The 22,728-nt window shown below is 39.1% G+C and overlaps 3 protein-coding genes and 1 long non-coding RNA gene across 5 annotated transcripts; 3 read left to right on the top strand and 1 right to left on the bottom strand.

Annotated features, from left to right (window-relative positions):
• The first annotated feature begins 1,014 nt into the window (after positions 1-1,014).
• Positions 1,015-7,675, top strand: ppp1r42 (protein phosphatase 1, regulatory subunit 42). Of its 2 annotated transcripts, none has more exons than XM_015955238.3 (9): positions 1,015-1,292; positions 2,267-2,485; positions 2,554-2,720; positions 2,794-2,932; positions 4,451-4,567; positions 5,882-5,999; positions 6,111-6,245; positions 6,970-7,054; positions 7,374-7,675. In XM_015955238.3, the coding sequence occupies exons 2-9, from the start codon at positions 2,354-2,356 to the stop codon at positions 7,453-7,455; spliced, it is 975 nt and encodes a 324-aa protein (XP_015810724.3). In that variant the 5' UTR covers positions 1,015-1,292; positions 2,267-2,353; the 3' UTR covers positions 7,456-7,675. The 2 variants fall into 2 exon arrangements, with proteins under 2 accessions (XP_015810724.3, XP_015810723.3); XM_015955237.3 differs by having other exon boundaries at positions 1,017-1,292; positions 2,288-2,485.
• Positions 7,676-8,632: 957 nt separating this feature from the next.
• LOC107383150 (transcription factor 24) lies at positions 8,633-9,882 on the top strand. The gene is made up of 3 exons (XM_015955625.3): positions 8,633-8,763; positions 9,034-9,473; positions 9,623-9,882. Exons 2-3 carry the CDS (start codon positions 9,072-9,074, stop codon positions 9,734-9,736), a joined length of 516 nt encoding a protein of 171 aa, XP_015811111.1. The 5' UTR covers positions 8,633-8,763; positions 9,034-9,071; the 3' UTR covers positions 9,737-9,882.
• mcmdc2 (minichromosome maintenance domain containing 2) lies at positions 9,242-22,594 on the bottom strand. Its single transcript, XM_015955235.3, has 15 exons — positions 22,451-22,594; positions 22,240-22,370; positions 22,107-22,166; positions 21,070-21,265; positions 20,641-20,763; positions 20,469-20,570; positions 15,946-16,074; positions 15,623-15,860; positions 15,342-15,547; positions 15,104-15,261; positions 14,846-15,025; positions 14,627-14,766; positions 14,209-14,318; positions 13,912-14,101; positions 9,242-9,380 (listed from the first exon to the last, which is right to left on the bottom strand). Exons 1-14 carry the CDS (start codon positions 22,545-22,547, stop codon positions 13,935-13,937), a joined length of 2,037 nt encoding a protein of 678 aa, XP_015810721.3. The 5' UTR covers positions 22,548-22,594; the 3' UTR covers positions 9,242-9,380; positions 13,912-13,934.
• On the top strand, positions 10,865-13,776 carry LOC107382894 (uncharacterized). The gene is made up of 5 exons (XR_001572677.3): positions 10,865-10,982; positions 12,597-12,650; positions 12,854-12,895; positions 13,409-13,456; positions 13,652-13,776. It is a non-coding gene; the product is annotated as an uncharacterized lncRNA (long non-coding RNA).
• Positions 22,595-22,728: the final 134 nt, after the last annotated feature.

The following is a 22,728-nucleotide window of genomic DNA, read 5'->3' as shown; positions in this document are numbered from 1 at the left end:
CTAAACGTATATTTTTGGTGTCATGTCCTGCAGAGTAGAGAATCCCTGTGGGACCGGTTACATGCCTGTGTTTTCTCACGCACATGGGCCTTTGGCACCAATTCTTATAATGATTTTCTTCTACCATTATAGGAAATGTCGTAAAAATGGAGCGGTTTCAATTTAATTCTGCAGAAGTGAGAAATAATTTAAATATAGAAATAGTTTTAAAGGCAATCTAGTGAAAAGCTTGTGTTTTTGCCAGATATCTAAAGTAATTTCATGGCAGAGAGTCACCCTTTTGAATAACTATGTGAAACATGCACAGCTGAAAGATTTGCTTAATGTTTAAGTGTTTCATGGGGATTTTACATTTGTTGGAACACATTGAACTTGTTAAATATGGAAATTTGATTATCACCAGATGGAGTTTTGTGTGTGTGTGTGTGTGTGTGTGTGATTTCGCCAGATGGAGTTGTGTGTGTGTGTGTGATTTAAGTTTGTAATAAGAAAATATATGTACATCTTAATCAAGTCCAAGTTTGTGCAGCCAGAAAAAACATTACCCTTATTTTCTGTTTGCTTTTTAGCACAATTTTAAAACCTTAAAGCACGCTCATTACTGTAAGCAGTAAAAACAAGATTTGGCTCCAGCTATTTTGGGTTTAATGACTTTTTAATCTATAAAGCTCAAATTTCCAGCTTAGATTAGTCAGTATTTATTAGGACAGTCAAAATAGCATGTTTTTAATTGTTCTTCAATTTTTTCTTTATTACGGAGGCAAATTTATTATAATCTTTGATTTTTTTTGCTCAAATTTTAAAATGTTCTGACTTTTAAAAATTGTTCATTTAAAAAAAATTTAATTAGTCTTGTTTCCCAAGTGGGAAAGGATCAGCTAATGCATAAATAAAAGCTGAAAAAACCCCAGAAAGTCTGAAGAAGTAAGTAAATAAAGCCACTTTAAAATAGCCCAAGAAGGCTTGACATGATTTATTTTTGTTATAAAAAATTTACTAATATTTTTTCTAATAAATGTTTATATATTTCTCTTGCCTAAATATTGAAATAGTTTGTAATAACAGTTAATTAAAATTTTTTAATCAATTTACTCATCAATTCTTTGTTTACAACTTCCGCCTGGACAAAACTTGACCGCTGCGTTGCTTACGTAGTTTCCATAGCAACCGCGTGATAACCTGTAACAAAAGTGTCTCAAACTTACCTTAAGCGAGCTCACCGTTTGTCTTACTGCCTTTTAAACAGCTAGTTGGTTCGCTGGCACTTAAGACCTCTCCGTTGATCTCGAAAGGTAGAATAAGTTGTTTTTGTTTTATAAACATTAACTATTTTAAAGAGAATTTTTACGTAGTAAGCTAACAGCTAATCGGGGAGCTGTGAGCTTGCTTTGAGTTTGAGGCTGTTTTTATTTACGAATTCGCAGCAGCTAACATCTCTAATGTTCTACAACCGGATACTTTATTTCACGGTGATGAACTGCTTGTTATCAATATATTGATGTCTGTGGTTTTACTGATAGTGCCCTGGGGTGTAGGAGTTTGATTGCTTCTGTCTATAAATCAGCCTCAGTTTATCGATCAGTGACACTTCGCTCCTTTGAGCTGGTCCTGATAAGTTTTGTTTTCATGTCAATATAATGGTGCAAAAACGAGTTTTAGAAAACAAATGACAAAAATAATGCGGATAATCATTTTAGTCAAGTTTTCATTTGTGTTTTTAATTTAGGAAAATTCTGTTCATGCCTCATTGGAATTAATATATCTTTTAAATTTAATAAATAAACATCTATTTTTTTTCATAGTTTTATTTGTCTCTGGAAGACCAAATGGCCCTTTCCCTGACTCCTTGAGCTCTTGGGCCCGTGCCTTAAGGCTGATTCAGTAATCCGTCTCAAACTACACACACTGACAGCTGTTTATTTAGCAGGTGGAAAGGTGATATATAGCCAAGCATATTATATAAGCAACATAAAATCAAAGCGCAAAACTTAATACCTTGGTGTAAGGTCAAGCTCATAAAAAAGCCCCTTGGGAGTGGAGTATCAGGAAGCAGAGGAAGCTCTGCTCCGACTGAGTGGAGAAATGATCACCCTAATTACAACACAAACGGAGTTGAAGTTTACCCTCAACATTTGTTTTCCTTTGGATTGTTTTTAAGATTGAGTTTAAGATTAAAGTTGAAATCTAAACAATGTATCTGTTAATGTGAGTGCAAATATTGCTACCAAAGAGTAATTAGGAGGAATTCATCTTTGTGTTATTTCAGCTAATGTGGGTCTGTTTACAGCTCACGTGTGTGCCGTGCTCTGAGTGACTGCTTCAGTCCCTGAAGCCGAGCTCACGTCGAGCCAACATGGTGCGTCTGACCATAGATCTGATAGAGAAGTCTAAAAGCTACTTCAAAAAGAAAAGAGGCCTCTCGTTCCCAAAGTACCTCAAGACCCTCACCCATCTCCACTTTTTCAGCAAAAATATTGATGACATTGTAAGTAAACTAACTTTGTCTCTCCTCCTTATTTGTTTCCCAATTAAATCATTTGAATGTCATTTTAGGGTGACGTCTCCATGTGCACGAACCTCACTGTTCTCTACCTGTACGATAATAAGATAACAAATATTTGCAACCTCGACTTTGCCTCCAAACTCACCCATTTGTTTTTACAAGACAACAACATCTCTAGCCTAGGTAATCTCCAAAATCTGAAGAGACTCTCCAATCTGTGAGTAGAACGTTTTAACAAACTCATTTTTCGTGTTTAAAGATTGTGCGTGAGCATGTTTCCTGCTCTTTAGGTACCTGGGTGGGAACAGGATTACTCTGGTGGAGGGTTTGGAGGAGCTCCATGAGCTCACGGAGCTTCATCTGGAGGATCAGAGGCTGGCTTCAGGGGAGAAGTTGCTCTTTGACCCCAGGACTCTCCTCTCACTCGCTGTATGACCTACATTTTACACTGCTGAGTACAGAAATTGCACTTATAATGTTCCACATACTTTTGTAGATCTTTCTTTTTGTGTGTTTTTACATTTGTTGCATTAGCTTGATTTATTTTAAAGAGCGAGTACTTTTAACGATCGTTCACTAAAAGTGAAAATCACCCTCTACTCCTATTTTTTTCATTAGTCGCCGATACAAAAAAGATGGGTAAAGATCTATGTCACACTGAAAATTAGCATTTATGGACTCACCAATCTTGGCAGAGTCCAGGAGAGAGCAGAGCACATCTCAGCTAGTAGAAGCTAACTGTTAGCATTAGCAACTCTGCAACATGGTTGAACACATTCAGGCTTGAGCTATTTGTGGAGGTAAAACATCAGTGTGGCAGAGTGAATGAAAAAGTGAGTTGCTGTCAGCCAATCAGAGCCCAGATGTTCGAATATCATGAATAATAATGAGCAAGATTTCAAATCCTGCAGTTTTCTGTCCCCCTCTCCTCCGACTAACTTCTAGTTCCTGAAACAGGGTTGCCAGAGCTTTTTGTTTCCACAGAAATCTACTCACAGGGTCATTCTTTTATACAAGACTTGGTCTTTAATGTTTCTGTAAAGGCAATATGCAGGGGCTGACCTCTGTAGCTCTCTGTAGTTTGTCAAATCAGATTTGTTTACTCTGTTTATAGCTTAAGCTAGAGGTAAACAAGTCTCAGCTCCTTGTTTGTTTGGCTAAATTAAAGAAATAGCTGGCCAAATGAAACAAGTCAGCACTTTCTTTTTATTAATGTGCTATTATGGAGCTTCGAAACGTTTTTAAAAAACCAACAGAAGAATAAATTGTGTTTATATTTATTTTAGACAAAACAATCATGCAATTTGATTAAATTAAAACTCTGCTTTTACAATTAAAGCCTCTGTATTTTTATCATACACTGCAAAAACCGATTTTCAATAAAGTAGAAAAAGCGTTGTTTTTAGACATTTTATCTTCTTTTAGAAAAAATTCTTGTCTGCAAAAACAGCACCGTTAGAAATAGACGCTCCCTCAGCAGGACGTTTTGGTGCCACAACAGCAATTAAATTCATTAAAGAAGTAAAAAAGAAGAGTAAAAGATAATAAAAAGTATATTTATGAGGTAAATATTCTTAAAAATGATCAAATTTTCTTGTTTTGAGTAAATATTTAAAAAGAAATCTAACATTAGAATAATTTGCTACTTTAATTATTCTAGCCAAGCAACTGTTTTTACCCCATTGACAAATTTGTACTGAAAAACTAAATTTGTTGTCATATTTAAGAATATTTACCTTCTTTCAAGCAGTGTTGTTTCTCCAGATAAGATTTCTTTCTTTTGAGAATAAAAATGAGGCGAATTCTTTTTTACTTTATTGAAAATCGGCGTATAATCATAAGATCTGACATTTACGGTACTTATATTACAATATTTGTGGTTTTTGTTATTTCTCCTGTTATTTTAGCTCCTGTTTTTGTTCACTCTGGTGATTTTTGTGTGTACAGGAATCTCTTTGTGTCCTGAATATTAATAACAACAACGTCGATGATATCAGGAACCTGTCTGTGCTGAAGAAGCTCCGCCATTTTTCTGCAGCAGATAATAAATTGCACAGCATTGGGGTAAGTAAAAAAAAATTAGTGCTAATAAAAAGTTTTTCCAGTCGTGCACATTGTGAGGTGAGTGCAGTAAGTCTGCATGACACGGCGGATTAAAATCAACATGCCATCCATTAGCTGATGAGGTCAACGTGAGCACGGCTCTGCAGCGGTGTGTGAAATGATATGGAGGACGGGGTTGAAAGGAATTAAATCCTGCAAATCCTGCCATGAGTTCCCAGTCTCCACGACTCACACAAGGTCAGAATTATTCAACAAATCAGCGAGCTGCTCCCCTGAGACGTTTCTCACCGACAGCTTTAAGCAAGCACAAGTTTCTCTGTTTCCTTGGGAGGCTGATGTTTCTCCCTGCTTCAGAATCCTGTTTGATATCTTAAACCAGCAGAATATCGCTTAGACGAAGGTTGGTCTCAATAGCGTCCGCTTGAAGAGTCTGATGATTTGATTTTTACTTTGTGATCCAGGTAATTGTTGTCACTTTAAGCAGATCTCCCAAATAATTTATACAACCCCGTCTGCCACTATTGATTCCACAAAGACAGCTCTATGAAGGGTCGATTTCTCCGTTGCACCATTCGGTGAAAATCCCGAGGAGACATTATGGATTATTTAAAATAGATTATGACAGGCAGTCAGCCGGGGTGACAAATGGGGAGCATCTTTGGAGGCTGTTAGCTGCACATGGGGCAGAGAGGACAGAGGAATCGAAGCCGTGGTCAAACGCAGGCCTGTCATTAGCTCAGCCCACAGTCAGCCAGCGTGTTTCAGTGAGAATCCAGCCGCTGCTGGTCTCCACGCCCCCGCGTGGGGGGCAATTTGGCGTAGGGCTCCTCTTCAGCGAGGGCCTTCTGAGTGACGGCCCTGACACGATCATTTATCAAAGCCTGGGAGCGCGCGGTGCTCAGGGGTCCCCTCTGAACTGATTGCGGCTGGAGCTGGAAAAGTGGAAGCGCTTTGGCCAAGACAGGAAGGCAATGAACAATCAGAGCGTGTCCAGAGAGTATTCATATTTCCAGGCTTGGATTAATGTGCCTTTAGATAAACATACAACTAGAGGCAAGTGGCTGGAGGAGCCAGCCTCACGCTGCCCCAGGAGAAAACTTGTAGTTACATGACACCGGCGACACTGTTTATTAAAACAGACTGATGTGTTGTTTACCTTCTGCCGGCCCTTTACCCTGTCTTCACAGGTTTGTTCCAAGCTTGCCTCTAATTATTATTCATGCAGCAAATGTGCAACACTTTAGTTCAGGATGGAGACACGTTTAAATCAGTAGCAGTTCAAATGAAACAAGTTTTCTGTGTGTGTTTTTGCAGGAGTTGGAGGCTGTGTGTAGCCTCTGGCCTGAGCTGCTCCAGATGGATCTGAATGGAAATCCTGTTTGTAAAAAACTAAAGTACAGAGACCGCCTCACAGTTTCATGCAAAAAACTTGGTAAATTTGAAGATAACAGACTTCAAAGCTTTATTCTTCTCTGGTTCATAGCCAAAAGTCACAATAATAAAAGTTTTATAAAATCTTATTTAATCTATTTTAATTTTCTAGAGACCCTTGATGGAAAGGAAATAAAAGAGGTAACCCGACAGTTCCTTAACAACTGGAAAGCAGCAAAAGATGCCAAGAGGAAAGGAATAGTCACTCAAATACCATCTGGGTCATTAATAGCTCTTCCTCTAGACAGTAAGTCATTAACATTTGTATCTTATTACATTAATTTAATCATTATTGATCACATTACAATTTAAAACCTGTTAATTTTTTATGCCAGATTTAGATTTTTTTTCTCTAGAGTATGTAAAACTAACCTATTGCATCCTTTTGTGCTGCCATGTGGGTCTCTGCTGTTTCTATAAAAACTCCAAATGTGAAAAATATCCACCCATCCTTTTTCTGTCAGTGTTTGGTTTTAGAAACGATGTGCCTAAAACAAGCCGTTTCAAAAAGTCCGTGTTTGTGATGTCACAAAAGGGGAATTAGAATACAAACACCTCTGACATGCAAGAGAGAGCTGCTGCTGGAGGAGCAGCGACTCTACTCCAAGCTTCAGATGTCAGAGCTTCTCAGCTTATAGCAGCCAATCAGGGGGTGGGTGGGTGTGGCCAGCTCCAGGTAGTTTTCTGAAAGGGACAGAGCCCTGAAACAGCTCATTCTGGGAGGTACTTAAAATGTCAAGAATAAAACTTCAGAAATTTATTTACATGAGAGGGATTTAGTGCTTCATAAACATTTTTCGTAGAACATTGAACTGTAACAACTTCATAAAAAAGTCCCAAAATTCTTGTTCATGTAGAAAAACAAAGTTTTAGATTAATCGTAATGAATTAATCTGTAAAGATTTTTCTTATTGTCTTTCATGCATTTAGGCACATTGTCCTCTGTATATATGGCTTTGTTTACGTTGCAGATGACTTTAACAAGGGACATTGTCCACTTCCTGGTCACATCTACTGCCATAACACGCCAGGGTGGGAGCCACATCTGTCTCTCAGGTCCAGTACTAGCCTTGCTGGGCTTTTGTTCTTATTTGCTTAAAAAGCAGATACTAAAATAATCTTGTGTGATGAGATAACTTTATATTCATAGGTGTATATATGCAGGACGTATAGGCTATGAGACTAAATATTTATATTTTTAATAATTTCAAGGCACCAATTTCATCCTTCTGTCATTTCCACCTTAACTTATCTTAGAAATCTCTTTAAAATCATATTTATGAGTAATAATTTTATTCTAATGCTGGAATAAACACAAGTCTCTGGCTGCTTATAACTAATTATAAAGGTCTTTTTTTGCTCTCTGCTCATGCAGGACACAGAAATTAAAGTTTCCCGTGAGCAGATTCAGTCATCTGTCCATCTCACCAGCCATCTGCAGCCTAGAGGACATCTGAGACAAACCTGTCTTCCCTTGAAATGTCTTCACACACAAATCAACCGGATTCTGGGACTATAATGTACATTCTTGATGTTTCCTCCTTAAAGCAGATCATTTGTTATAGCTGCAAAAACAATGAAGTGGTGTGGAAAATGTTGTAATGATTCGATTTCATGAAGTTTTTCCAACTAAAATAATAAATAAAACAAATATCCCTTCCAATCTGGTTTATCTTTATCTTTTTTTTTTTTTTTTTTTTGCTTTCTGCAGAATTAAATCATGCATTTTCACAGAAAGTGCTACATGATGTGATTTTTCTTCTGAGTAAGATGCAGAGAGGCACAATCTAAATGATCCCTCTGAGCCTTTATTACAAGTCTTTACATTATCCAAAGCTCTTATCCAAACAGCTGTAATAAACCACTCAGGAACATTACTCCCGTATTCATCATGAGCGATACTTGACCACCCTATAATAATCGGGATAATTAAGGAATCAAGCTTACTTAACCTCCTTTAACTTCAGCTGTTTTAATTAGTTGCCCGGGGCAACGCTGTTACTCCATCCTTACAAAAACAATGTTTACAAAGAGCGGTCTGAGAATATGAATAATTCCTTTCATTAATTCACCGACATCTCCGTTTGGAGCCACAAAAATCAGAATGATTAATTTATGAGTCTCGCAAGAATTTCCTAAATGCCTGCCTGTTGATTGCAGCTCCCGAGTTTATTTATTAGCTGCTCCAATCACCTCGCAACTTGAAGCACGCCGGCAATTCTTCAAGTGTTTTGCGTATCATCTTACGCATGTCACTTTGTTTGCACTCACAGCTGCAGATAGCTCTTTTTTTCTATTTTTTAAAAGTAATTTCTACTAATTCCTTTCTGTTGAAACGTTTTATATGTTTTTTGAAAAAAAGAAAAAAAAAGAAAGCCTAGTACAGGATCAAGTTCTTAGCCAATTAGATGAGACGTGGCCGTCGGACTTGGAGAGAGGGGAGTCCTGACTGGTGGAAAACGAGCCTCCTCAGACACAAACACACTGATCTCCTGTGAGAGAGTCATTAATTACGTCTGAGTGAAAAACTTGTCTACAGCTTCGTGTGTCCAATAAACGAAGCTCTCCGGAGACTTTTACGCACACAGGTGAGGCGTTTTGGATGCGCGTAAAGAGGAGGCTGCTGCGCTACCCACCACTCCTGCACACACGCGCGCTGGACCCGAACCTGGACTTCACACTGAGGAGTAACGTCTCTGTCCTAATCACTGTTTAAACTGTCTTCATGTTGTTTATCAAGACGTCTTCTTGGAGAGACACAAGAGGTAAACTGTAATACTTTTATTCTCGGGTAATGAGTCTGCGCAGCTGGGTTTTTTCTTGTTTTATTTATGAAGTTAGGAAATCTAGACTTGTGTTTAAATTATATCATAAAGAATAAGCTGAAGGCCTGCAGTTTAATACAAGTTACAGATTACAATAAATAAAATAGGATTACATGTCAGTTATTATAACTTAAGTTTTATTTTGATGTGCGACATATGGCCAGTTTCAACAATAATGAATAAATAAATAAATACGTATTGAATCTCTAGGTTTGTAGGTGCACCCTTATGGTCGGAAGTCAACAAACATGGACAGCGGGAATTGTTCCGGGACGGTGGTGGACGACAGTCCGGCTTCCAGTCCGAGCTCCAGCCCCAGTCCGGACGGCCGTCACCGCGACCTTCACCGGGCCAGAACGCTCCAGAACGGCGGGCTCGGCGGCAGAGGGCGGCCGGCGGCAGCTAACGCGGCGCGAGAGAGGAGCAGAGTGCAGACGCTGAGGACCGCATTCCTGGAGCTCCAGAGGACTTTACCGTCTGTGCCCCCGGACACCAAGCTGTCCAAACTGGACGTCCTGATCCTGGCCACCACCTACATCGCCCATTTGACTCGAACTCTGCAGGAGGAAGGGACAGAGGAGGGAGAGAGCACTAAACAAACAGAAGCGTTACATTCTCTAAAAGGAGAAGGATACCTGCACCCAGTCAAGGTATTCTTGTTTTTGAAGTTATATTTGATTTGTTTCATTCTAAAAATAAAATGTATGAAAAACTTTCAATTTGAAGAACAACAATATTAATGATACAGAAAGTAATCGATGAAAAACAGCAGTATTATGTTTAATTAATTTCTTTACAGAAATGGCCGATGCGATCCAGATTGTACGTTGGAGCAACCGGGCAGTTCCTGAATCCTCCTTCAGAATCAGAGAATCAAGGCCCATCAGCATCATCATCATCATCATCTCAGTAGATTTAAATCACATATTTATATTTGCATGACTGCAGAACAAAATCTAACTTCCATTGAAGCCCGACAATAGACAATGTATATTAATATATGACGTGAATGTGAATGTATAGGTTTTTGAAAGGAGGACGAAAACAGCATGTATTAGGTTTCTGTGTTATTATTTTGCCTTTTCCTAAATGTGCACTGTGCAGCTCCACACATGTCCCAAGTATGATATTTGCAGAACTTCCATGGAACCCGTCATGCTTGAGCGTGCACTTTGACCGCAGACTTTTGCACTAAATGCATGTGTGAATAACTTAACATCTGTCATGTGAAGTGGTCTGTCAGGAAGTCCACAATGGAAGCTCGTCATCTCATGTTCCCTCTTGTTCTTCTTCTTTTATGTGCATGGTTGTAAATGTTTGTGAATAAATCACTAGAATCAGAAACGTTTCCAACGTTTTAACGAACGATGTGACCTTTTATTATAGGTCCAATTAGGGGAAAATGTTAAAATACTTAGTCCCTATTATTATTATTATTATTATTATTATTACTATTTTTTATTCAAAATATTGTTAGGCATTTTAAGGTGATTACATTGGTTTTCCTTGAGTCTGAAACAGCTGAGCATTTTCGCTTATTAAGTTTTCAATCATAACAGGCAACGCATATCTAATAAATTACTAAGAATTTTGCATTAGAATTTAGATTGAACTGAAGAAATGTAAAAGGCTAAATGATAAAAACACATGAGATAATAAAATAAAAACAGTTTAGAAAATAAAGGTGGTTTATTTTGGAATACTACAGGAATATTACAACTCGCATAGAAATAAAAATCATGCGCATTAGTTTTTACTATAATAAAGGCTGACGTATTTTTATTTGCAGTTTCAATTAAGCTTTCGGCCTCATCAACCTGGTGCAGAGCTTTTAACTATTTTAAAAATAAACGAATTTGTCGCCGTTTACATGGATTAAATCCTTTTTAATGAAAACATTTTGCAATAGCTGAAAATCTTTCCAGAAAAATGTCACTGTGAAATAAATCATTTGAAACCACCGGTGAAAAGCGATAAAGAAAAAGCACCTTGTGCTACACATTATGAAGGAAGCGCTACTTGTCCTCTGAAGCCAGCGTACACTGCGCAGCTCTGTTGCGCATGAGCGGAAGCAGTGAAGAAAAGCTCAGACGAGAAGTTGAACGTGATGTGTGTGGAGCTGTCGTGGCAGCCAGCAACCTCTCAACCTTAATGCGCAGGTGGGAACCACTGGAGTAACTGTGTGTTTGCGTTTTTAGTTTTAATGCGTTAAGAACTGTTGTTGGTTCCTAGTGTTGGAACTAGCCTGATTGTTAAGTTAGCACAAGGCTAGTTAGCATCGACACCACGTGTTCGTTCATGAGCAGCCGACCGCTCTGTTTCACACTAAATGAGTACCAAATGTGGACCTGCCCTTAATGTTTACTACATTAACGGGACGATGCGATGGTCCCAGCGGAGCAAAGTAAGACTTTATCCTTGAAATCCACCGTCCACGTGGACGTGGTGGCCTGGGAAGTCCACGTGGGCTTGGATGATGAACTGAAGCGTTTAATGTTTGTGTTCGTGGAACATGATCAGCAGGGTTATTGTAGAATGACGATCTTTAACTTGTTTTGAAAAAGAAAAGATAATGGAAACTTAATCCGTGCTAAATCCTCCTTGCTCCACCTCAAGCTAGCAACCAGGCTCTGCTGCTGGTATTTTCATTCATAATGGTCGTTAAGAAATCCAGATACGTTTTTGGCCGGGATCTAATTCTGTTAGTCTTTTAACCAGGCGTTTGCTCTTGGAGGCTGTTCATATTGCTCACCCTTTGAACAACCTTGGTTTAGAGAAATAGATTATCTCATAACTGGATTGATATTGGCTTTTAATGCCTCAAGATAAAACTCACAGATGCTTCACAAGGACAATGAAATAAAAAATGAAAAAGATTTAAAAAATATAAAGAAGACAGATGAATTTTTTTTTATAAAAATATTGACCAGTGGAGCTTTCTGCCACTTTAAAACATTCTTAAATATTAGATTTATTTGGTAAGTAATTACATGGTTACTCATATAGATGTGCTGTTGCATTTTTGTGTAAAGATTAAGACATTTTGCATAAACTACACATTGAAGCTTAATTTTGAGACAGTAGCAACCTTATTTGTGGGTCATAGTTAGCATGTCTGCTAACTACATCAGGTTGAAATGCTAATGGTTAATAACCTTCCCACTGAACACCTCTGAAATGGGTGGATTATCCCATTAAGATGCTCTGACAGGGCTTAGGTTTAGTCCCCTGTCTCAATATGGACAGATCTTGTCCCTGTAGTACGACAATAAATCATCGTTTGTGACATTTGAACAGGGAAAAGTGTCCCCAGTGTCATTCAGCCGACTGCAGACTTGTTTATGTGTGATTTTAAGGAGAGGTCAGCAAAACTAATGCTGGCCAGGGAGTCACCTCGCAAGTGTTTCACTGGAGAAAGTCACTGTGCTGTGACCCACACACACACACACCATACACTCACACACACAAAGGACATGGGGGGTCATTTCAAAGGTCATGACCTGCTGTTGAACCTGTCCTTAGATCTGTGGTGATGACTGTGTTTCCAAGCTGTGTTAAGCAGTACCCTTTGACCTCCAGGTGATCAGTCATCTAACCTCACTCTATTGGCTAATCATTCAGTATGTTTTCTCCATTCAAGCTCAAAATCAATGGCGTTGTGCTTGTTAGAGTAGTACAGGAGTAACACCAGTGCTGCTGATCTTACTGGGCAAAGTGCCGAGCTGGAATTGGTTAAGCCAGCTTCATAGTAAAATGTATTTCTTTAATTTCAGGTGCTGTGCGGTTCCTGCAGATGAGCACACGCCTCAGCTGTGTGGACGTTTAAGGTGAGCGGTCTGGTTTATCGTGGCTCTATTTTGATCTCAGCTGTTGCTGGAATAATGATGAGTTCACTCTTATGCCGTTTACCCGTCAGACACAAAGATGGTGACCCTGTGACGAACTGAAATGCTAGCGTAGTAGACTTTGTGTGGAAACTTGATGTGTGGATAATGGTAACTGCGGTGTAATTTTTTTTTTTGGGATCCAGATTTTCTGATGTGGTTTTGATGTCTGCTGCCCTGATAAGGAGGTGAGTGATTTTCTCTGCTGTGCATAAATGTTGCAGGAATAGCATGAGTTTTTATTCTCTCTGTACCAAAAGCAATAGTAACTGGTTAATTTGAAATTAATTCATACTTTCATGGATTTCTGGGATAAAGCCTAGTTTATGCTTCTGCGTCGGTACAGAGACATGCAACGCCATTATTCTTCATTCCTGGTGGGGAATTGCTTTGCGACACCCCCCAGGTGACAGACGTCCGAGGGCAAAACCTCTCAGTCAAAGCATGTGCGTCTCTCCCTCGTGGAGCTGACGCAGAAGCACAAACTAGGGTTAAGTCTACCTGTAGTAGTGTCAGGACTGTGTATTATTTAGAAGTGAGCTAGGATTGTGATGAGTTCACATTTTTGCCGTTTACCCGTCAGACAATGAAGTGGTGAAACTGTGACGACTGAATATCCGGCTGCGTTAATGAAACAAAATACAGACATTAGTTTATTAATGTTTGAGTTTAAATTTAATAAAAATGTTTATAATCTGCAGGTAGCGGCACGGCACGGCCATATCTGTGGCTGCTCCCCCTCATCTACGGTAAGTAAACTGTCTTTGTAGACGGGGGTCTTTAACATTTGTGGTGATGAGTTCACCTTTTCGCCGTTTACCCATCAGACTAAAACAGGCTGCTGAAAATGTGACTAACTGAACAAAACCTCAGCTTTATCGTTTAAATGACTAAATATTGTAATTTTTATTTATTGGATTATTTTTTTGTTCTTATTTTGACAGGGTTTTGGAGCCAGTTGAAAGAGGAAGGTTAGTATGAATTCTGTCAGTTTGGGTTACTATAATCCACATTTTTGTGTCTATTGTAAATTAATAATTTATCAATAAAGAACAATCCTTCCTCTGTCTATTGGTTGTTTTTGTCGTGTGAATCTGAATTAGCATCACTAATAAAATGTGATGCTTAAAAATGTTTAAAGCACATAAATCACATTTTAAGTAAATACAATTTGCAACAAAATTTGTGTTTTTATTTTATCTACCTTTCCTAACTGCAGAAGTGGTGTTACTCTTCTGTGATGTACGTGTCTGCTCCAGGTGCATAAGTGTAGATAAAGCGTAGGATATTCTGGTGCAGCTTGTCCAGGATTCTGTCTCTCTTGTGCAAACCGTCCACCTCTCTGACATCACAGGGAAACACGGCGTCGGGTGGAACAGCAAGAGCAGAGGCTCCTGGGAGAAGAAACGGTTAATCCTTGAAATTTGGTCAGAACAGTAATACAGCTAGGTGTTAGCATTTTTTGCAACTTGGTGTTTTTGCTAAGGAATAAAAAATGTACCGTGTCTGAGAGTGACTGAGTTCTCACACAGGAGCACAGCGATCACCGCATCCTCCTCCAGAACCCGACTTCTTAAGGACAACTTGCAGTGAGCCTCGGCCAAAGAGACCCTGTGACAAAATCCAAAAGCGGTAACGGCTCAGTACAAATGCAGATGTTAGGTAGATGGCTGTAGATTAAAAACCTGACATGTAATTTAGGCTTTAAGTAAAGCTGGAAAAGGGATTTTAAATTTGGTGTGTAACTGGGCCTGCCTGCTCACTGGAAACATGAGATTTAAAACTCGAAGCTCACGGTGGTGGAAGAGGTTTGTAAACGGTCATAATTCAGTGAAAAATGGTTGTGAAAACTTGATGCAAGTTGGTGCCATCTACTGGAGGATAATAGCATTACAGCAAGGGCAGGATGAGATGCTTACAGAAGTTTGATGGAAGCCGGAGAAATCTTAACAGCTTGATTCAGAGTGCGAGCTCGGCGGCTCGCCATGTAAAAACCATGAATCAGTTTCTCAGCTTCGGGGCTCAGCTCCACTTCCAGACCCCGACAATAAGCCACCAGCTGAAAGAAACAAATTGATTGGGACTGATGGGATTTTTCTTTTCTAAATTAAACGATATAACACAATTTGTTAATAAACCTCTCTGTAGTCTTCATTTGAAAAGTCCCAACTAGACGAGGGGGGCTGTTTTCTTGGCTGCACCGCCTGTAGGAGGGTGTGCACAGTCTGAGCGAGCAACGCCTGCTCCCCGACTCGATCTCCACAGTGAATGACGAGGCCGAAGGCTTCTGCTAGCTGAACTGGGACCGGACCCATCTCCTGCTCACAAGACAGAATTTGATGTCCTAGGATAGATTTGCCATCAAAAGAACACTGCTGCATGATATTCGTCCTTACTGCAGTCCCCAGAAGAGCAGAGTCCATCCTCTTGGAACAACAACAGGAGTCTGTGATGCCCCAGAAGCTGCACTGCACTGGTAGAGAAATCTGCTGATCAGCATCTTCGCCATACTTCTTCCCTGGGATGAACACGGACACAGAGTGGCTCTCCAGGACTGAAACACAAACAAAGATCTAACACTTTACATATTTATCACAGCAATTCTTTGTAGCAGACAGAAACATCTCCCAGTACCTGACTGAATGGAGTCCATCTTGTCCTTTTTGTAAAGACCCAGATCTCCCAACATGCAAATGCCTTCGGTGGCGAGTAACGCAGAACCAGCATGGATGTTAGCCGTCCCCGCTCCGTGTTCGTCTCGAGACAGATATGCAAACATCTCCCCTGAGGCTTGATGCCTGACCCCACGACACGCCAGGCTCAGGCTGTATGTCATTAGTCTAACACACACACACACACATTGCAGCTATTACAAGAGTGTAATCCAGATGAACGTAATCCAGATGTATCTTTACCTGTCTAGTATGAGGGCATCAGTTGTCACAACCAGGAGGTCTACACTGTGAAACGTGTGGTTTGTGTCCGTCCTGGTCTGCACCAGGCTGAGCAGCAAACCCAGTTTCAGTGTGTCATATAAGCCAGGGGGAGCCAGGTCCAGTCCAAAGTGGTGAGCTACAACGGCAGAGAACCTCCAGGGAGAAGATGAGGAGCTCTTCCACAGCTCCTGGAATCCCGGAGACACTTTATGGCAACCTGTTGTGAAACAAAATAACATGCTAATCAGCACGCCTTTAGATAGAGCTGTGGTTATGATAGAGCAGGATTATTCCTGCCTTACACTTTGGCTCCCACAGTTGGACACTATTTGCCTCGACACTCCAGGTAAGGTTGGGCCACTGGTGAACAAGCACAGGAATGCCTATCACCCTGTAGAGGCAACCAATTCTCATGGAGCCACACAGCTCGTCTGCGAAGTGGAAACAAAGCAGCATTCCTTAGAGAGCCTTATTACAGAAACATTTCACTAACGCGTCCCGCCGAGACGAACACAGCCAGGCTCTCTGAACAAAGATTTGTGTGTGTGTGTGTGTGTGAATCACACGGCCAGCTAATGAGTGTTCCATGCACTTATTAACATATATGTTTAGTAACTGGAACCCGTTGGATTGAGTTCCTCCACAGGACTGGGTCAACAGTTGGTGCTGAGGTTTGTTTTGGTCCCAGGGGTCCAAGCAGGACAATGTTATTAGAGGGGACAGAAACAATGTCCTACCATCAGACACAGCTAGTTGCTCAAAATGTACCTTTTGAGCTGCAGAATAAATCTCAATGAGATAATGGTGAACTTCACCAGACTGCAAATAGAAGCTTTTCTAACCACATGAATCAAGACTGGGAGAGTCTGGTTATATACGCAAATAATACACTTTCATGCTTTTAGGCTAAATCAGGGGTGTCAAACTCACACTGGACCAAAATTTAAATCTGGGACAAAGTTGCGGGCCAAACTTAATATTTTTTGAAAAAGTGACGGCAAATTTACACATTTTCTTTATCAACATATATGTAATTTTGAACCTTTTAATTTAGAAACAAACTTATTTTTGCATTAACGCTGAATGTGGAATAACCAAATTACACACGAGCAAGTCAATTTTAAATAAAACGCATCAGTGGTATTCATTACTTGTGGTATATTCAGCATTTTTAAAATCTATTCAGGATTTGTGTTTTCTTGTTGTTTTCATATTTATTTTTTATTCTCCTTTTTTTCTCCTGTATTAAGTGTCATCGCTGCTGTGACATAAAGCTTTCCCCACTGAGGAACAATAAAGGGATTTTCTATTCTATTCATCTATCTGCAGCCTTTCCACTTCCTGTTTACTGTAGGTTAAATATTTTCTCACAGGCCAACAACAAAATAAAGATATAATTTTATCTTAAATGAAAATGCAATATCTCACCTGTTAACTTTCATGTTTTGGAGCAGAAAAAGAGCATAAAACCAACATATTTAAAGCTCAGTTGGCGCATAAAACCAACATATTTAAAGCTCAGTTTGCTCCACTGATTTACTGTGATGCTCACCTGTTCCAGCCAGATACCTGCATCATGGAGTTGATCTGAGCTGAGGAGGAGACTCCTGTTGTTTTGTTCATCTTCATCATAATAATGACAACATTAGATGACAACAGGTGCTCACATAGGTCTGTGCTGCTGAACATGTCTGAGCAGCTTGACCACGTTGTTGTGTGTCGGGGAGGAAAAATAAAAACTACAGCAGCCACAAAGTCATGATGATTTGAGCGTGTCACTGCTCGCTGGAGTTATATCAGCTCTGTCTGGAAGTTAGTTGGAAAACTTTCTCTTTCTCGTGAACACATTACTGTGTGGTTAAAATCTCCGTTTCTGGGCTTCAATGTCGGCAAATAGCTGAGTGAACTCGGCGTTGAGTGAGAGGAGTGTTTAGTTTGGCCGAGACAGCGGAGCTGCAGACATCGGCAGCAGACCCTGGAAAAAACACAAAGGAGGAGGCGGTTCGGCTCCGCACTAACGCCGCAAAGCATCATGGGAGTTGTAGTCTTTGCGGTAAAATCGGCCAGCGGGTCAGTTTTAATATATATATATATGATAATGATCTCGCAGGACACATAAAAATGCTCCGCGGACCTTGTGTCTGACACGTGGGCTAGACGAAGCACCTGAAAGAGGATGATCAACTAAACAGTGTTTTTAAAGGCATGATATGTAAGAATTTTACAGTGAAATATCACAAAACTGTTTCAATTATGTTGGAAGGAAGATCACATTGAAACGGGGTTGTTCGTTTTTCTCCTTTCAAACTGAGACTCCACATGGTTGCAAAGTCTGCATCAGCATTTGTAATTTGACATCAACAGGCAAAAAGCTCCAGACTTGCGAGTAAACAGGAGCAACCCAGAAGGTATTTCTTGTACCCCCAAGAAGCCACGGCTTCTTTTTTTTAACTCTAAAATCGAGTGAAGCAGAATAGAAGATAACTTTGAGCTAAGAATGCTTACAGTGAATTAGAAGCAAATAGTCGGCTCTAAAAATATCTTAAGCTACTTTCACAATTTCAAACAACTTGACATTACAGTGAAATGTATGTGTGAAGTGAATAATGAGTAAAATGTGGCATTTTACTTCCTTAAATCAGTCATTCAGAACTATAACAGCAAGAAGACAAACTCCTTACATAACCATAATATGTGTAGTAAGTGCTCGCTGCCATAAAACACCCAAGGGTGCAAGCACCAGATATGATCATATATTTTTAAGGGTGTGCAATCTTAGGTACATCATGGTTTGATTTCGATTCAGGGTCCTTTGACTTGATTATTAAACAATTCTCATGATTAACACGATGCATTATTTCACCGTTCAGTTTTTTTCTCCGATCATAGCTCTTTGATTCTTTCAAATTAATTCAGCACACATTAATTTACGTTACCAAACACTTTTAAGTCCACTATCTTATTCATGTAATACTGAACACTCAGCATTAGAGGCTGACCAATATGTTTTTTGAAGGTCGATACTAAATTTTAAAGAATTTTGTTGCCGATGGCCGATATCTAAACCGATTAAGGCCGATTATATATATATATATATATATATATATATATATATATATATATATATATATATGTATATGTGTATGTATGTGTGTTTTAGCAGCACATTGATTTTGAAAGACAACTGAACACTCACTATGAGCAATATAAATGAAATAAGTCAATACATTTCTTCATATTTATTGAACTTCAAATATAAAACAAATTCAAAACATTAAAGAAACTGTGTTTTGGGGTCCTTCAGGTCCTTTCTTCGGTCTAGTAGTGGCGGTGGCGGTAAAGGATCTGCTCGGGTGCAGGATCGGCTCGGGGTCCTTCGACTGCCGATGATGTCACATTACTGCAAATCTACTCGGCTTTCACACATACGTTTTGGAAAGACATCAGCAGTTTTGTTAATAAATTCTTGTTTGTTAACACCTAAATGTTTTCTTTATAATTGTAATTTGTTAATAAAACACCATATTATCTTTGTTTTGTAAACAATGTGAAACTGCATAAAACCAACATCGGACTGACAGAAAATAGAACAGTTCTTATATGTGAAGCCATATCTGTTTGTATTAATGTGGAGCTCGTCTGTATATTTCCTTAGTTGTCATCTAAATACATTCTTTGACTCAAAATATTGCTTGGTGTCTTTCAGTAAAGTTCTTATATTTTATTTTGCCCCATTTCGTCAACATCAAGAGCTTTTGAGGGTCACCGTTTATCATTTGCTTATATTTTACATTTCCTTTAGAAATTCAAACATATTTTATCCAAAAACTGTTGATTTTTGGACTACAGGACTACGACCGCAAATTTGTTCTGACCAATCAAAATCAAAACGTGATAACGTCACTTCCGTAAGCTTCATGTTCAGCCAATCAACTACTTTGACGTCATCTGCAGTCGAAGGACCCCGAGCCGATCTTGCACCCGAGCAGATCCTGTACCGACAGCGGCAGTTGGCCACACGTGCCTGATTTATTTATTTTTTTAATCTGCTTTCAAAAATAAATTTGGCCGATGGTCAATATAGAAAAAATTTCATATATCGGCCGGCCGATATATCGGTCTCTACTTGGCATACTTTTGGATGACATCCACAGATAAACGTGAGCTTCTGGTGTTTAGATCATCTGACAGTTCACGCGCGACTGTGAAGAACAAACACCTTTTGGAGCGGCTTGTAAAAAATAATAAGCAGCGTAGCATCAATCTACATAAAAAACAAGTTATGTTCATGGTCCTAAAAGGATGTTGTGACGGGTCAGACGGCCCCCACGCGCTTTATCCCCCCACCACATAATCTTTGTGAAAACACATGATCGCCCCATATTACCACCACAGACTGATACCTTTTAAATGACCAGCATTATTTATAATCGTTTATGAAAGTTTGCAAATCGATCTTGAATCGGCACGTGCCACAATGTTATGAATCGATTAAATGGTGAATTTGCACACCCCTAGTATTGATCTACTTATCAACTTACTGTGTATGACTCGTCATCTAGTCTTCTGGCACTGATACGCAACTGGCAACAGGCATGAAACTCACAAAACGGGAGTGACATAGTGACTTTTTGTGTAGGAAAATGGGCTGCAGTACCCATATTTAAGCACAGGATGTCATTCTTACTTCATTCTTATATATTGCCTTGTCATCTATCACCAGTTTTTATTTCTTTCTAGGTATTTTGACATCACACTAACTTAACTGCACTATCTCCAAGACTTTTGTTGATGCTGTTTGATAATTTAAAAATGAACCCCCTACCTCTCAGAAACAGGGTGATGGACTGGTATCTGAGTGAGCTTTGCTGATGACCTCTTAGAACATCCAGCGCTTTCACATGGGTCAGCTCCACCAGCTGTTTGTCTGTTTCCAACAGGAACACAGTGTATTCATGCACAAAAGATAACAACGCAGTGAAATGAAACCCTCTCACCTCCTAAAACTCTGAACTTCACGTCCTCTTTCAGCTGGGAGCTGCAGATCGTGCAGCTGAAGTCGTTTCTCACAGTAGCTGACTCTGTGGCTCCGGGAGCGTGGACTCGGATGTAATGGAACCCTGGAGCCAGAGGATTGTGTGGGAAATGCTGTTTGCATGTTGGAATTTTACTCTGAAGTGTCTTTGATGTTGCAAGTGTGTAAAAGCCTTTAGTCACAATCTTTTTTCTTAGATCAGTCTTCATTGATGGTCATTTGGGCTTCTTCAAGACATTTTACATCTCTTCGTTGGATGTTAGCTTACTTTAGCTTTATTTATATATTTTTTGGCATTTGGTGTACCTTGTACCTTTTTCTTACACTTTTTCTTTCTTCCTTCTAAAAACATAAACAAGACCGAGAAGATTCTGTTTCCTGTGTTATGTACCTGCAGAGCAGGAGCATTCTTCATTAGTACACAGGAACCTTGCCCCCAGAGTGTACTTCGTTACTCTTGTCATGGCAATAACTACCCCCTCCATGGAGACGGGCCTCATGGGCCCATACACACGAGGAAAACTACAAAGCTCCAGTGTGTACTCAGGGAATGGAGGCAGGTGTGTGAAGTTCAGAGAGATGTTCACCTCAAAAGAAAGACCAGAATACACAATAAAAAGGTGGGTTTGGATAATTAAAATCTCTTTTACAAATTCATGCCTATATGTTAAACTTATATAAAATTTTCACGCAAACAAAAATAAACAGATCTAATATAATTATTTAGAATAAAATCTACATTTATTGTTGTGTCTAAATGTTAAAATTTTGATATGTCACAAGTTTAAAACTAAATATTTGGCTAACATGCAAAATCAAACTGTCGTTAAACAGAAGTAGGATTTAGAAAATAAAATGCTGATTGTAAGTCTGTTCCTCAAATCAATGTTTCTTTATGTGTTCTCACCTCACATTAAAACAAACTCACTCAATGAAAAGCTAAAAACTCTTTCACTTATGTGACAGAATGAATTTGAACGTTAGCTCAATATTTTGTGTATGAACTGCCACATTTATATAAATATTGAAATTTAGCATTGATTTATTTTCTGAACATTTGCAAAATTCTTTTTTTTAAGATCAAGCGGGTATATACATATACACAGATATGTACATATGTATGTATGTATGTATATATATATATGTATAAAACTTGTATAATTTTCAATATTTATATAAATGTGGTGCATATATATGTTTCTTTTGTCCTCACTACACGTCACTGTGTAACTATATATATATATATATATATATATATATATATATATGTGTGTGTGTGTGTGTATGTATGTATAACTCAGCACCCCATACATAGTAAAGATTATGACTTTTTTTTATTTTATTGATGGGAAAATGTAAAAGGCCAAATAAAAGTTCTATTCAGCTAAACAAAGGATTTCAGGGGTAAAAAGAGAATTGTACTCATACCTGACTCGCTGTTTGTATTTTTTCTGAGAGTGAAAGAGTCTTTATAGCCAAGAAACAAACCTAAATATGAAAGTTAGGACGTATAGTTAGCATAACAGTAAACATAGGTACATGTAGCATTTTAGCTACTTACCGACTGAAACAGAACTGTGGCTTTAAGCGGGTCGTGCAGAACATAGTCGCCCAGAACGGGATCCACTTCTATTAAATCAGAAGGATTAACACGAACCGTGAACCTGTAGACTGCCTCCGTGTGTTGGAGGTCTGGCAATGAGGCACAAACAAGAACATTTTAAGTGTTCCAAAAGCGTAATTTTAGCCTTCAGATTAAGCTAGCACAGTACCATTAAGTGGTTTGCAGTCGTCAGCGAGTTTCTTAAGGCCACCGCTTCTGTCTAAATAAATCAAAACTGATTCTTTCAACGCTAAAACACCAGCCATGTCTTATAAAATGTTTAGATGAATCTTAACTGTTGTAAACTAGCATAACCACTGCGAACTCCTTTAGCTAGCGTTTGCCGCCATAATTGGAAACTTGTCGCCATGGTAACCACTCAAGTTCATAGAAAACCATATATATGTTACGTATTTTTTATACAAGTTGCGTTTTTTTTACGCAAAA

This window comes from Nothobranchius furzeri, chromosome 7 (assembly GCF_043380555.1).
Source record: "Nothobranchius furzeri strain GRZ-AD chromosome 7, NfurGRZ-RIMD1, whole genome shotgun sequence".
Taxonomy (NCBI): Eukaryota; Metazoa; Chordata; class Actinopteri; order Cyprinodontiformes; family Nothobranchiidae; genus Nothobranchius; species Nothobranchius furzeri.
The sequence above is the reverse complement of the archived record's forward strand: the minus strand, read 5'-3'. Positions and strand labels throughout refer to the sequence as shown.

What these genes read in the sequence shown, in the direction of transcription:
- mcmdc2 (XM_015955235.3), bottom strand. Translation starts at nt 22,547, where the DNA reads ATGGCTGGTGTTTTAGCGTTGAAAGAATCAGTTTTGATTTATTTAGAC. An exon ending in AGAATGCTCCTGCTCTGCAG is followed by an intron (nt 20,764 to 21,069) that starts GTACATAACACA and finishes CTCTGGCTCCAG; the next exon opens with GGTTCCATTACATCCGAGTC. An exon ending in CCAACTGTGGGAGCCAAAGT is followed by an intron (nt 15,861 to 15,945) that starts GTAAGGCAGGAA and finishes GTTTCACAACAG; the next exon opens with GTTGCCATAAAGTGTCTCCG.
- LOC107383150 (XM_015955625.3), top strand. Translation starts at nt 9,072, where the DNA reads ATGGACAGCGGGAATTGTTCCGGGACGGTGGTGGACGACAGTCCGGCT. An exon ending in GATACCTGCACCCAGTCAAG is followed by an intron (nt 9,474 to 9,622) that starts GTATTCTTGTTT and finishes ATTTCTTTACAG; the next exon opens with AAATGGCCGATGCGATCCAG.
- ppp1r42 (XM_015955238.3), top strand. Translation starts at nt 2,354, where the DNA reads ATGGTGCGTCTGACCATAGATCTGATAGAGAAGTCTAAAAGCTACTTC. An exon ending in ATAAATTGCACAGCATTGGG is followed by an intron (nt 4,568 to 5,881) that starts GTAAGTAAAAAA and finishes GTGTTTTTGCAG; the next exon opens with GAGTTGGAGGCTGTGTGTAG. An exon ending in AATAGCTCTTCCTCTAGACA is followed by an intron (nt 6,246 to 6,969) that starts GTAAGTCATTAA and finishes TTTACGTTGCAG; the next exon opens with ATGACTTTAACAAGGGACAT.